This window comes from Kogia breviceps, chromosome 1, assembly GCF_026419965.1.
Source record: "Kogia breviceps isolate mKogBre1 chromosome 1, mKogBre1 haplotype 1, whole genome shotgun sequence".
In the NCBI taxonomy this organism is placed as follows: domain Eukaryota; kingdom Metazoa; phylum Chordata; class Mammalia; order Artiodactyla; family Physeteridae; genus Kogia; species Kogia breviceps.
Genome location: NC_081310.1, coordinates 113,409,982 through 113,423,609, shown reverse-complemented (window position 1 = coordinate 113,423,609; position 13,628 = coordinate 113,409,982). Strand labels below are relative to the sequence as shown.

General features: G+C 40.9%; 1 protein-coding gene and 1 pseudogene across 2 annotated transcripts in view; both read right to left on the bottom strand.

Annotated features, from left to right (window-relative positions):
• The window catches only part of EEIG2 (EEIG family member 2), a 101,798-nt gene that overhangs the window by 41,964 nt on the left and 46,206 nt on the right, over window positions 1–13,628 (bottom strand). Inside the window, exons 3-4 of one of the 2 annotated variants that reach the window (XM_059078758.2) lie at window positions 7,734–7,763; window positions 2,316–2,432 (exon numbers count right to left, since the gene is read on the bottom strand). In XM_059078758.2, coding sequence (XP_058934741.1) covers window positions 2,316–2,432; window positions 7,734–7,763 — 147 coding nt within the window. The remainder of the gene's footprint in view (window positions 1–2,315; window positions 2,433–7,733; window positions 7,764–13,628) is intronic. The other variant, XM_067041101.1, reaches the window with a different exon arrangement.
• On the bottom strand, window positions 11,352–12,900 carry LOC131765240 (pleiotropic regulator 1 pseudogene; annotated as a pseudogene).

Here is a 13,628-nt window from a genome sequence, read left to right as displayed (position 1 = left end):
AGAGTTACCATGTGACCCAAGAATTCTGCTCCAAGAGTACTTACTCTTGGATACATGCCCAAGAGAAAAGAAAATATACTCCCACAATAAAACTTGTATATGAATGTCCATAGTAGCATTGTTCATAATAGCTAAAAAGTGAAAACAACAAGCCAAATGACCATTAACTGATGAATAAATAAAATGTGGTATAGCCATACAATGGAATATTACTTAGCCACAAAAATGAGTGTAGTACTGACACATGCTACACCATGGATGAACCTTGAAAACATTATGCTAAGTTTAGAGAAGCCAGAAACAAAACATTACATATTCTATAATCCCATTTACATGAAATGTTTGGAATAGGTAAATCCATAGCCAGACAGTAGATTAGTGGTTGTTTAGGCTGGGGGGAAGGGAGAAGAGTTGGGGGAAAGTGGGAAGTGACTGCTATTGGGCACATACAAGGTTTCTTTTTTGGGGTGATGAAGATGTTCTAAAATTGATTATGGCAATAGTTTGACACACCTATGAATATACTAAAAACCATTCAATTGTGTACTTTAACTGAGTGAAATGTATGGTAAGTGAATCATAGTTCAATAAAGCCATAAAAATTTAGAAGTACTCAATGTCCTTCTCTACCTACCAAATGGATCAGCTTCTCTCTCAAGGTACTTAACTATGTGACTTTAACTAATGTTCTTGCCACTTTCTAGAAAGAAGGAGTTAGCATCTGTAGAACATCCACCCTGCCCCAGAGTATACTAGGCTTTGTGAGGATACTACTGCAAACACATTCTGGGAGATCTACCAGGCCAAGACCTTTTAGAGAAGGTCTCTGGAAACAGCCTCCCCCACCTCCCAGATTCTGCTGACGTCATCGCAAGCCAATGCCACTTGGCAGCTGAAGTTCTAGGGAGGGCAGGGAAGCCGTGAGTAAGCACAGGAAGTTGGTCTACAGACAGAATGGTAATGCAGAAAGCCAAGAACAGTCCCTGAGAGGCCTAGAAAGCTCCTTTAGTTCCTGGGAGTTCAGGTCTGGTTGTAACGTCCCATCCTAGGGCTCTATGAAACGTCCTTGTGTTTGAACTAAAGTTCTCTTTTACATGAGCTAACCTGAGGGATTTCTATTCCATACAACTAATGTTGGCAAAATCACATACAGTAACTCATTTAGGCCTCAAGAACAGGTCCCTGGGGCAAGTACTGAGATTCCCCTTTTACAGAGGAGTAAACAGTGGGGCAGAGGTGAAGTGCTTACACAGGGCTCCAGAGATCTAAGAACAAACACAGAGCCCTGACGCCATAATCCACGCTCCTGCTACGTGGCTGGGATTATGCTCCTTAAGCTCCCTAAACCTCTGGCTACTCAAACAATTCTGGTTGAATGAATGAATGAATACCTAGAGTACCATTATTCAGAAATGGTATATTTTTGTTGGACCAGAATTTAAAGCTTTGCTAATGCTTTCTGAAATGCTGCTATTCTCTAGGTGCTGACTGCCTTTTAAGAATCAGCCATAGGATCTTATTGTGTTCTGGGAATAATAATGATAATGGTAATAGTAACAAAAACCTTAACAGTAGTCATGAATTAAGAATCTATTAAGTGCCAAGCATAAGCTAAGTGGGTTTGAAAACTGTTAGATATAGGGTAATTCTTTTGTCCACTAACTTCTGACCATTCAGTTTTTATTCAGGATTATTTTCTTTTCTTATCATTAGATAACTTACCATAATGGGGTAAACCTAACTAAAACACAGCAACAGGTTTATCCAGTGAGTTTTACTAGATGCAAGGTACCGTACAAACATTTTCTCTACTGGTTTCATTTAATACTCCAGCTCTCTGAAGTATGTATTCCCTCTGGGTTCACCAGAATACATGGCTCCTGAAGGGACTTGGAAACAGTAGGGCATATGCCCAAAGTGAGTTTCACCTGTCATTTCACTTGTTGCGAGAGAACCCAGTGACTCCTATGTGCCCACCACAGCTGCTTTGGAAGTCACCCCTTGGGAGCTATAAGCATTGTAAGGTATTCATTTATGATGCTCCTTCCACTCATTGAGCCCTTATGCTGTAGTGGTTGTGCGTATTCTTCCCTGAATGTTTACAGCACCATGTGATCATGAAGGTGAACATTTGTTACTTTTCAGTGCTTCTGTGATTTGGATAGTTTTTTCTTCTACACGGTGAGTATTTCAGTGGTATGTTCAGCTTATGATCTCAATACTGATTCTCATCTTGCCCTTGACAGTATATACCTATGATTATTTAAAGGCAGAGAATCTCACTTGTTGACATGTAAATCTAGAAACGTGCTTACTTTAAGAATGGAATTATCCTGTCTTGTATTTTTGGTATCATAGCCTTCCAGTAAACAGCGGCGAGTAGTATTTCCTGATCCAGCAAACTCTGCCAGGTTTAGATCTGCAAAGCCCAGCTATGAAAAGAAAGATAATTATATTAACAGAATATCTACTAGGCTTCTATCATATTATCTTTAAAATAAACATTCAACCCATGCTCTAGCCAAGTGGTCTCAAACTTCAGTTATTTGCAGTTTTTGCCAACTTAACAACACCTGTTCTATTCTTCGCTTAATATTGGGTTGGCCAAAAAGTTTCTTCAATTAATGAATACGTTGTTCAATCAAGTTCTCGGTGAAAATGAAAAATGTGTCTTTTTTACTTGAAACCGAACGAACTTTTTGGCCACCCCAATGTGTCTTAAAAAATTGGCTCCCTTTTTGCAAAAATGGGAGCCAATTTTCCTCTTGTCTTAGGCAATATGATCTCTGAAATCACATATTTGATTGCTAAATGTATTTTTCTGCACACATTAAAATATATAACTTGGGCTTCCCTGGTGGCGCAGTGGTTGAGAGTCCGCCTGCCGATGCAGGGGACATGGGTTCGTGCCCTGGTCCGGGAAGATCCCACATGGCCCCTGAGCCATGGCCGCTGAGTCTGTGCTTCTGGAGCCTGTGCTCCGCAATGGAAGAGGCCACAACAGTGAGAGGCCTGCGTACCACAAAAAAAAACCCCAAAGAACAAAACAGAAAAAAAATATATAACTTAACGTAAAAATAATGCATATTACACAACTGAAATCACTGCAAGCTAGCAGTGGTGCTCACACTGCTCTATGGGAAATACTAGCAGACCAATCATGGTCATTTGCACACACATAGAGAAAACCAATCAGACTCTCCTCTCCCTGTTCTGGTCTGGCTCTATTCCCAGTTAACCACTGGTGACTGCAGACAGTTGCAGGTTATTAAGTTCTCATTGCCCACCCAAGAGCAAAATGATTTAAGTGTATCACATACTTTCTTTGGTACAAGCTCCTCCTCCTTTACCACCTTCCACAACATTTGCCTTGCTGGTCCCCCTCGAGCTGAATCTCTCTTTATGAAGTCTTCTTCCTTCCTTCCCCACACCAACCTTGTCTGCTGTTACCCAGAAGCTCAGCTCAAACGCATTCCTCCCTCTTATTACTACTTGGGTTTGGTCCCCATTTTCTGCAACTACCAAAGATTACCCTATGGTCTTTCCTCTGATGTTGCTCAATCCTATTTCTCATTTCCAAGTGGCACAAAAAAATCACTCCTTTATATCATTATTTTTTGAACAGTCTATTTTATATGACTAAGTGTATATAGTCTTTTATTAACAAAAAATATTTTGAGCTTGCAAGTACATCTCCCTGAATATATAATAAAAAGTATTATACACATCAAACCCTGCTTGATTTTAAGTTGAGTGCTGTGATTTTAAGTTGCCTGCTTTAATGCTTTAAAACATGCAGTGAAGAACATATGAATGGCATTTAAGATGAAGATTTTTATTGTAGGATGGAGCATTATTTTAGTGGTTTTTAATTGGTATAAGAAGAATGAAGAATAAGAACTTAAGAGACCGGTTGAAGGACCACAAGCTCCAAAAGCAGTAAGTCAGGAACATATCAAGCCACAGGTAATATCTACCTAATCGTCACATGATTACTCTGGTCTTACTGCCTCTTTTAGGGGTCCAAGAGATCAGCAAAAAGCCTGGATATGTCCAGGGCAAAGCCACATCCAAATGAACATGGGACGACTCCTGTGGCTGTGTGATCACACATCATCCACATGCCTTATTTCATACATTATCCTTTCTCTTTGAACCTCCAATACCTTTTCCATCCACACTCTTTGCTGATGCCTTGTTTCCTATTTCACTCAGAAATAAAAGCAATCAAAAGAGCATTCAACTTCCACAAGCTCTTATCACCAGCCACATCTGCTCGCCTACCTGAATCTGTGCCCACATATTTACCTTCCCACTTACTGTAAGTGAGCTGGCTGTGCTCCCATCCAAGGCCAACCACTCTCCTCTGGCCTATTCAAGCTCATCGCTTCAGGGATTCTTCTCTCTCTATGGATCATTCCCAGAACACAAACATGCTGGATTTTCTCCCATCTTAATGAACAAAGAAACACAAAACCTCATGCCACACCTCTCTCCAGTCTACTGTAATATTTTTCTGCTCCCCTTTGGAGCAAGACTCTTCGAAAGACTTGTCTATATTGACTGTCTCGGATTCCTCTGTCCATAGCCACCTCATCAACTTCATTTCCCCCTCTCCTCCTCATCCACTCTTCCAGCCACAAGGTCCTTTTCCTTGAAAATGCCAAGATCACCTCAAGGCCTTTGGCACTTACTGTTCTTTTGCCTGATACATTCTCTCTTAGATCTTCTCACAGCTTTCTTCCTCACTGCATTAGGGTCTATGTTCAAATGTCATCTCTCTAAAGGGGGCTCCCCTGACCATTCTAGAACGTGCCTGACTCCCCCCTCCCCTCCCCTGTAGCCGTCACTGTCTACCCCTTATCTGCTTTATTTTTCTTAGTAGTTATAATCACATCATGTATATACACATTTCATATTTATTTTATTGTCTGTCCCCCTCCCTCAATCCCCCATTAGAATGTAAGCTCTCCAGAGTCAGGGATTTTTGTCTGTTTTGTTTACTGCTGTATCTCTAATACTTAAAATAGTGGCAGGAACAATGCTTGGCACATGGTAGGCAGTTAACACGTATTTTTTGAATAAAAAACAGCCCTTTGGCTTACCATCCACTGTTGGAATGCTGGTATTACAGTCACTAAGCATAAAGCAAGTTTTTTAAAAAAAGAATCTGGTCAGTCCTCATTAAGAAAGCATGCTAAGGTCAACATTTACTGAGCACCATTCACATGCCAGGCCCTGCTTTAAATACTGGAAAACAGTGATGAACAGGACAGATAAGAACCGTCTTGCAAGAGCTTACATTGTAATGAGGTACAAGACAGTCCATATTTCCTTATGATTTTCTCTTTGGTTTCACTGAGATAAGCTGTCTCAATAAAATGGCATATATATATATATACACATATATGTATATATATAAATTGTAGGTATAACTGTGGTAGAGCTTCCTTCAATTGGCAGATAATTTTGAGCATCTTCATTCCAGATAATGTTAGGTATTAGGAATGTATATTATTCCTATTCTCAAGGAACTCATAGTTTAATAAGGGAAGATAGAAAAGGAAATAAATTCCTATAAAAAAGTATAAGTGCTGTGATAAAGGAAGGCACAATTACAAGAAAGAGAGGAAAAAATTTCTCAGTGGGGAGGGATGACTAAGTTGAGTTTTAAATGATACATGAGTCGACGGAAGCACATTCATGGCAGGGAAAACATCAAGTCACAAGGCAACAAGGCTAAAACAGCACAGCACACTCCAGGAACATTCTCTGGGCAGTATGTCTGAAGCATAAGGATGAGTGAGTGAGTGGGTGAGTGTGCAGAGTGATGATTTGCAAACCAAGATGGGTCCAATATGCTAAGTTACAGACTTTTCATTTCATTTTCCTTTACAGGCAATAGAGAGCTGCTGAAGGACTAAAAGTGGGGGAAGGATATGATCATCTTTGAATTTCAGAACAATCCCTCTGGCAATAATATAGAGGATGAACTGGTGGGAGACGACAGAGGCAGAGAAAAGATAGGAGGCCAATGCAGGTTTTAAATAAGAAATAATGAGGGAATAACCTAGGGCAGTGGTCTTGGGACTGGAGAGAAGAGATGGTTTCAAAAGCTTTTTAGAAGGGAGAAATCAAGATCTGTCAGTCAAAGCAGACTGTTTTTTGCCTACGCACCATTCAATGCCCTGATATTCCTTGCTGGCAAGTCCTGATTTTATTCAAGTGTCCACTCTTAGTTCATCCATGTACACAAGGAAAGTAACCCAACCTCTAGCTGACTGTTAAAATTGTGATTAGTCTAAGCTAACCATGGCAATCCATTCCTACTGACCATGACTAGTTTAGGAGTGGGCATATGATCCAGTTGTGTCCAATCAAAGGTACAGGGAGGGCTTCCCTGGTGGCGCAGTGTGGTTGAGAGTCCGCCTGCCGATGCAGGGGACACGGGTTCGTGCCCCGGTCTGGGAGGATCCCATATGCCGTGGAGCGGCTGGGCCCGTGAGCCATGGCCGCTGAGCCTGTGCGTCTGGAGCCTGTGCTCCGCAACGGGAGAGACCACAGCAGTGAGAGGCCCATGTACCAAAAAAAAAAAAAAAAAAGAAAAAAAAAAAAAGGTACAGGGAAATCCTCTGGGGGCCATGTAGGAAAGTTTTCTCACTTGAAAAAGTCATAAATGGGGAAGAAGCTGGGCTTTGTCATATGTGAATGTGTTGACTAAAACTTGAGCAGCTAGCCACCTCCTGACCATGAAGGGAGCTAGTCAAGGACAAAGCCATCACATAGAGAATATAAGAAAAAAAAGGAAAGTAACATGGATTCTTGATGATGTTCTTTAGTCAGTGGATTAACCAATCCTGGAGCAGCTCTATCTCACATCTACAGCTCTATCTCATATCTACCTGTTTTGTGAGATTAAAAAAATCTCTAGGTGAGGAGGGTTTTCTGTTACTTGTACCAGAGAGCATCCGAACTGATATTGCAGCCAACTAGTTTTAGAGGGGTAGGTAGATTTGATAGTTGAAACTAGTGCCCTGGTTCTTGGCTTAGATGCTTAGATTACTAGACTGATGGAGCTACCATCACAGAGAAATACAAAAGGAGTATGTGGGGAATTCCCTGGTGGCCTAGTGGTTAGGATTCCGGGCTTTCACTACCGTGGCCTGGGTTCAATCCCTGGTCAGGGAACTGAGATCCTGCAAGTGACACAGCATGGCCAAAAAAAAAAATGGTTTAGAGATTAAAGAGGTTTAGAAATAAAAGAGTTGGGTTTCTGGTAGTATTATTAATTACTAATTCCTTCTATCCAGGAAAAAGTGAGCACATTCATTAGTAATTCCATACAGCTAGTAAAAGTATAAAGGACAGTAGTGATCATGTATACAGAGTGCTAAGAGAGCACAGAGGGGGAGTCCTATTCCACTGGGGGTTGGGTGGGACTGAGAATACTTCCCAAGGGAAACTGAATTAACAGTTGCTACTGTTTAATGCAAACCAGAGATTGTCTCCTAGTAAGGAAACTGAAACTTAAGAATAACATCCCATAATCAACATTTAGAAAGAATATGCCTATAATTTATTGTTGGATCCAACTATTCAATCTCTGAGTTGCTTTATTTAAAAACAGCCAAGCTTAAACAGCAATTAGAAAAGCAAACCATTTAATTTTTAAGCTTATAAATAGCAATGAACGATATTACAAATTCCAAAGGTGTTAAAGAACACCAACTTACCTTTGCATAAGCTTTTCCACCTTTTAATTCCTGTCAAAGATAAAAAAACACTATAAGGATATCATATGACTAAAGATTTAATATTAAATATATGTCAAATAATTTTGAGGTAGATATTTACAGGCTAGCAAATACAGAGTAAAATTCTGATGATCTTAAATCCAACTGTTTGGATGTCCCCTGCCCCCCTGAAAATAACCAGAATTTTTATTTAGAATTTAACTTAAATCTGAAGGAGACAAATGGTGAGAAGACAAGCTAATATTTAATCTATTTGCTGAAGAAGAAACACCCAAAAATGTCCTGGACACATTGCAAGAACATGAATCACCTAAGAAAAGTTAAATTAATTACTGAGTTAAGCATATTAATAATATATTGTACAAAGATTTCAACAAGAGTTGAAACCCCTGCCCCAGAGACAACCACTGTTATCAATTTTTAGGAATTGTCCAAAAGATGTGTATATACATTTCTGCGTTACTCAAATGATAGCACACTACATATACTGTTCTATACCTTACTTTTTTCCACTTAATATATATGGCATTGTTCTATGGTAATACAGTAGAAACTCCCTTATCTAATTCTTATCTAAGTGAAGGAGACTGGCAAAAGTGAAAAGTAAAAAAATATATATATATATATATATATCTTAACATTTTATTTTAAAATATATAACTACAATAATTTGCCAAATCCCTCAATTTAGGACATCACACAGATGCAAGAATTAAGTGTAAAACACTTAGAACACTGCTTAGCATACAGTATACGTACTCTGTATTATGTGTTTGCCATTAAAATTAGGGCCAAATTCTCCTCTCCTCATTCACTTTTTTGTTTTTTCTAGTGGGTATTTTTTCCTTTATTTAAGTTTACAAAATACATGCTTATAGAAAATTAAAACATTATAGAAATATATAAAGCCAATCATGAAAGTTCTCCCATAATCCCACTCTCACAAAGCCACTGATAACAATGTGGTGTCACTTCTCCATTATTTTTTAGAGCATTAACAAGTTACTCTACCAAAAAAAAAAAATGCTTGCACAGCTTCCTTTTTTATATAAGAGTAAAATTTGGAAATGTTATTTCAGAGATATTTCTCACTCTTAATGGAGAGAAACTACATGAAGATACCATAATCTATTATACCAGTCCTTTATTGTTAGGACATCTGGGCTAGTTTTAATTAAAGACAAAGGTGAAATAAATTTGCTGTGTACAGTTGTCAGATTATTCCCATTAGGCAGTTTCCTAGTAATTTCATTTCTAATGAAGAGTTAGCCAAAGATTCCAAGCATCTTCAGTATATTCTGGAAAACTACCCTCCTAAAGGTTGTAACAACTACACTCCCACCTACAGCATGCAAGATGGGATATGTATATTTAGAAATGCTTATTCAAACTTATGGTATAATTTCTTAATTTGAAACAAATTTTAAACTGATTGTTCTTGTAATTTTGTTTTCTACCTATAGAAAGTGAAGTGTGACAAATTTTCTTGCCTGATAGGGAATCAGGATGCTAAGGACAGGGTTTATAAAACTCAGTATATTGGGCTTCCCTGGTGGCGCAGTGGTTGAGAATCCGCCTGCCGATGCAGGGGACACGGGTTCGTGCCCCGGTCTGGGAAGATCCCACGTGCCGCGGAGCGGCTGGGCCCATGAGTCATGGCCACTGAGCCTGCGCGTCCGGAGCCTGTGCTCCGCAATGGGAGAGGCCACAACAGTAAGAGGCCCGCATACCACAAAAAAAAAAAAAAAAAAAAAAAAACCTCAGTATATGCCAGAAAGAGGCACAGACATCAGAAACTTAAGTAACACTTTTCTATGAAGTCTTCACAAAAGACTGCAGCCCTTGCTATAGCTTCAAATACGTCCATTGGTATCTCCAGTTATTTCTCCAGGGTTTGATACCTATATTGATAACCTACTGCTTGTGGAATACAATTGAAACTCAAAACATAAGCTTTCCCTGCCACCACCAGCTGTTCTCATTCAACTGCAGCAGACAACTCTCTACTCCTGGGACACACACCTCTCACATGTCTGGTTTGTCACTTCACACCTCATTTTAGAGTACCCTTTTCCTTCTCTGACCTCTCTCAAGACTCAGCTCAAATACCAGTGACTCTCATGAAGTCTTCCATAATCCTCCTCAGGGAAAATAAATGGGCTTTTCCTCTGTGTTATCCTGGCTTTTTGCTGGTACCTCTACGACAGTATTTCTGTAATAAGGTACTAAAGTGGAAGTCTTAAAGGAGCAGTCCCCAACCTTTTTGGCACCAGGGACCAGCTTCATGGAAGACAATTTTTCCATGGACTGGGGCTGGGGTTGGGGGGGATGGTTTGGGGATGATTCAAGTGCATTACGTTTATTGTGCACTTTATTTCTATTATTGTTACGCTGTAATAGATAATTAAATAATTATACAACTCACCATAATGCAGAATCAGTGGGAGCCCTGAGCTTGTTTTCACTTGCCACCCACTGATAGGGTTCTGACATGAGTCTGCAAGCAATTGATTTATTATGGTCTCTGTGCTGTCAGATCTCTCTGCTAATGATAATCTGTATTTGCAGCCGCTCCCCACCGCTAGCATCACCACCTCAGCTCCACCTCTGATCATCAGGGATTAGGTTCTCATAAGGAGCGCGCAACCTAGATCCCCCGCATGCGCAGTTCACGGTAGAGTTCGCGCTCCTGTGAGAATCCAATGCAGACGCTGATCTGACAGAAGGCGGAGCTCAGGAAGTAATGCGAGTGATGGGGAGTGGCTGTAAATAAATACAGATGAAGCTTCGCTAGCTCACCCGCCGCTCACCTCCTGCTGTGCGGCCCAGTTCCTAACAGGCCACGGACCATTGCCGGGGTTGGGGACCCCTGTCTTAAAAGACAGACACACCTCACCTGTCTGCTTCCTGAACAGTATCTTGTGCAGAACTTTATAGAACATGCACTCAAAAACTGTGGAATAAACATACAGAAGACTTCAAATCCTCCAATCCCAAATTATCAGTCACAGATATCAGTTTTTTTTTTTTTTTTTTTTTTCTGTATGCGGGCCTCTCACTGCTGTGGCCTCTCCCCCTGCGGAGCGCAGGTTCCAGACGCGCAGGCTCAGCGGCCACGGCCCACGGGCCCAGCCGCTCCGCGGCACGTGGGATCCCCCCAGACCGGGGCACGAACCCGCGTCCCCTGCATCGGCAGGCGGACTCCCAACCACTGCGCCACCAGGGAAGCCCAGATATCAGTTTTTAAAGGATTAAAAAGAAAGACTGCTCCCCTCAAAACATGTCCTACTACAGTAAGCAGTTTTGTTAAGTTAAAAAAAAAAGGTGTGTTTTAATAAAAGTGATAAATCATTCTATCTTTAGGAGAGTTATGTTCAACAAACCCACATATGCTTGATATCTGCATCTTACCTTCCAGGATCTCAAACTGTTTATGTTAGAAATAAAAACATGGGGAGAGGACAGTTCATTGTAAAATATGAAAAAGTAATGATTCAGGCATGTGAGTTTTTGCTTTATATTCCTAGTCAGAGCACAAATGACTGGATATTCTCATCAACACCAAGCTTAAAAAGAAACAAAAAACAAAACTGGAACCACCATGAAGACAATGTCACATTAAAATCTCTTTCTCTTGATAATTTCTGGCTTCCAGCTGACTGGATGAGTTTCTTCTGTTTCTGTATCATCCTCTCCGTACACTTAAATGGTTTTATCAGCTTCAGCTGTTAGTAACTGACTTTCAGACTGATCAAAAGCACAAGCAAATGTTCCTGACTCACTGTCCAAAGACCCAGGCTGCACTGCTGCATGAACTCTCTGGAAACTGTAGCCAGTTCTCCAGTCCCAAAGATGCATACTGCCATTGTCAGCTCCAGATACAAACGCTCCATCAGAATTTACTGTCAGTGTATTAATAATAGCATTGTGACCAGAAAGATTTTGAATGAAACTTCCATCAGGGAATTTCCACTGTTTTATGTTATCTGGAGAACCAGATGCAAATGTGTAATGTCTTGGATGTAAAACCACAGCCCTGACTGATTTTTTGTGACTTGTTAATGTGACCCTTGTTTTTCCAGCCACCAAATCCCATAATCATGTTGTAGTGTCATGGCTTCCAGTAATAATTTGTGGTTCTGCAGCTTGACACCTCACTGCAGCCAACACATTAGTATGTCCAGGTACCGTGTGTACGCTGGCTTTAGTTCTCACATCCCAAATCCGTGCAGTTGAGTCTCAGCTACAGGTCACCAGCACGTTGATTGTTGGGTGCAGATCCAAACCATACACTGTACTCAGATGTCCATGATAGTGCCTTATAACCCTATTATACTCAAGATGCCAGCAGGTGACTTGTTTGTCTTCTCCACAGAAGAACAGGTACACGCTCCTGGCGCTCACCATTACACCACGCACCATACTAATGTGCGTTTTAATTTGCCACTAGCCAAGTCCCAGATCTTTATAGTTCTATCAGCAGATCCAGTAACAAACCACTGATTTCCAGGTTCCACAGCAATACATCAAACCCAGGCAAGACGCCCACTGATCACTCTGTAGGGTTTCCACAGTGGGTGCCACTGAGGTTTTGGCATTGCAGGGGCTTTTTTAGCTATCAGTGTGGAGTTCTTGGCATTGCCACCGTCTATAACAACTGCCCCTGCAGGCTGTGACTGGTCAGGAGCCCCAGGGTGTCGGTATTCACCTCCAGCAGGTTCACTACGGTTTGCATCGACCCTGGCTTGAGAAGCAGGTAATGCCACAGCTAAGGACTGTGCACCTGATTCACTCAGCATTCTTCGGATCTTAGTGTCCGCTATAAAAGCAACCCCAGGTCCTGGTGGATATGGATGTGTACCTGTCACCAAACATTGAACTTCTTGTCCTTGATTGGCAGGATACTGTTTGTGTCCATATGAATCTGATGCAATCTGAGGGCCTTTCTCTTTAAGATTTTTCTTTTGAGGTAGGCATATGCAACACAGGACCATACTCATTACGCAGCTTGATTGCCATTTCTCGTTTGTGACTGTTCATCCAAAGGCACAGGTTTTCCATCATCAGCCACAAACATGACATGGGTTCTCTTCAATAACCGGAACACAAGTGTGTGCACAGAATGTTTCTGTACCTCCTCGACCATGATGCCATGGTCTATGTAGTCACTCTGGCAGGGAAGAAACACTAATCAACAGGATGGAAACCGCTGCCACAGTTCTCCTCACTCACTTTTAAAAAGGTGTTTGCTGAATGGAGCTGTCTCTTATCTTTCTTTCATAAACCAGATACACAACGCATTATCTACCATTTCCATCTTTAAAGAGGCAAACAGAAATAAGCTGAAGAGTAATCTATGGTAAATTCTATTGTTCATGAATATTGGCTATCCCTCCCCTTCCCTGCCTGTTTAGTGAGGCTGTGGCCATGCCACCAGATTTACTCCATTTTGAATTACCAAATTTTCCTTCTTTATTAGGAAACTGTCATATCATTAATAGCACCTTTCATCAAACAAAGCAAAACAAAACTTTCTTCAGGTGATCTGTGTCTCTACTGGCTAATTCTTTTCTTTGCTCCCCTTTACAGCCAAACTCTTCAAAAGATTTACCCAAATATGCTGTATACCCCACTCTCTATTCAATCTTCTCTAATTGGGCTTTTTCCCTCATTTTTCCCTCTGCAGTGGCTCTAAGGATTGCCAATGATCTCCATTTTTATTAAAGCCAAAGGCTTTGTCTTATCTTACTTAATTTCACAACAGTATTTGACAGGCTTGGCCACTCTGCCTCCTTCCTTATACCATTTTGCTCTTTAAATTTCCAAGGTGCCACCATTGCCTAGTTTTACTCCTACCTCTCTGGCTGCTCCTCA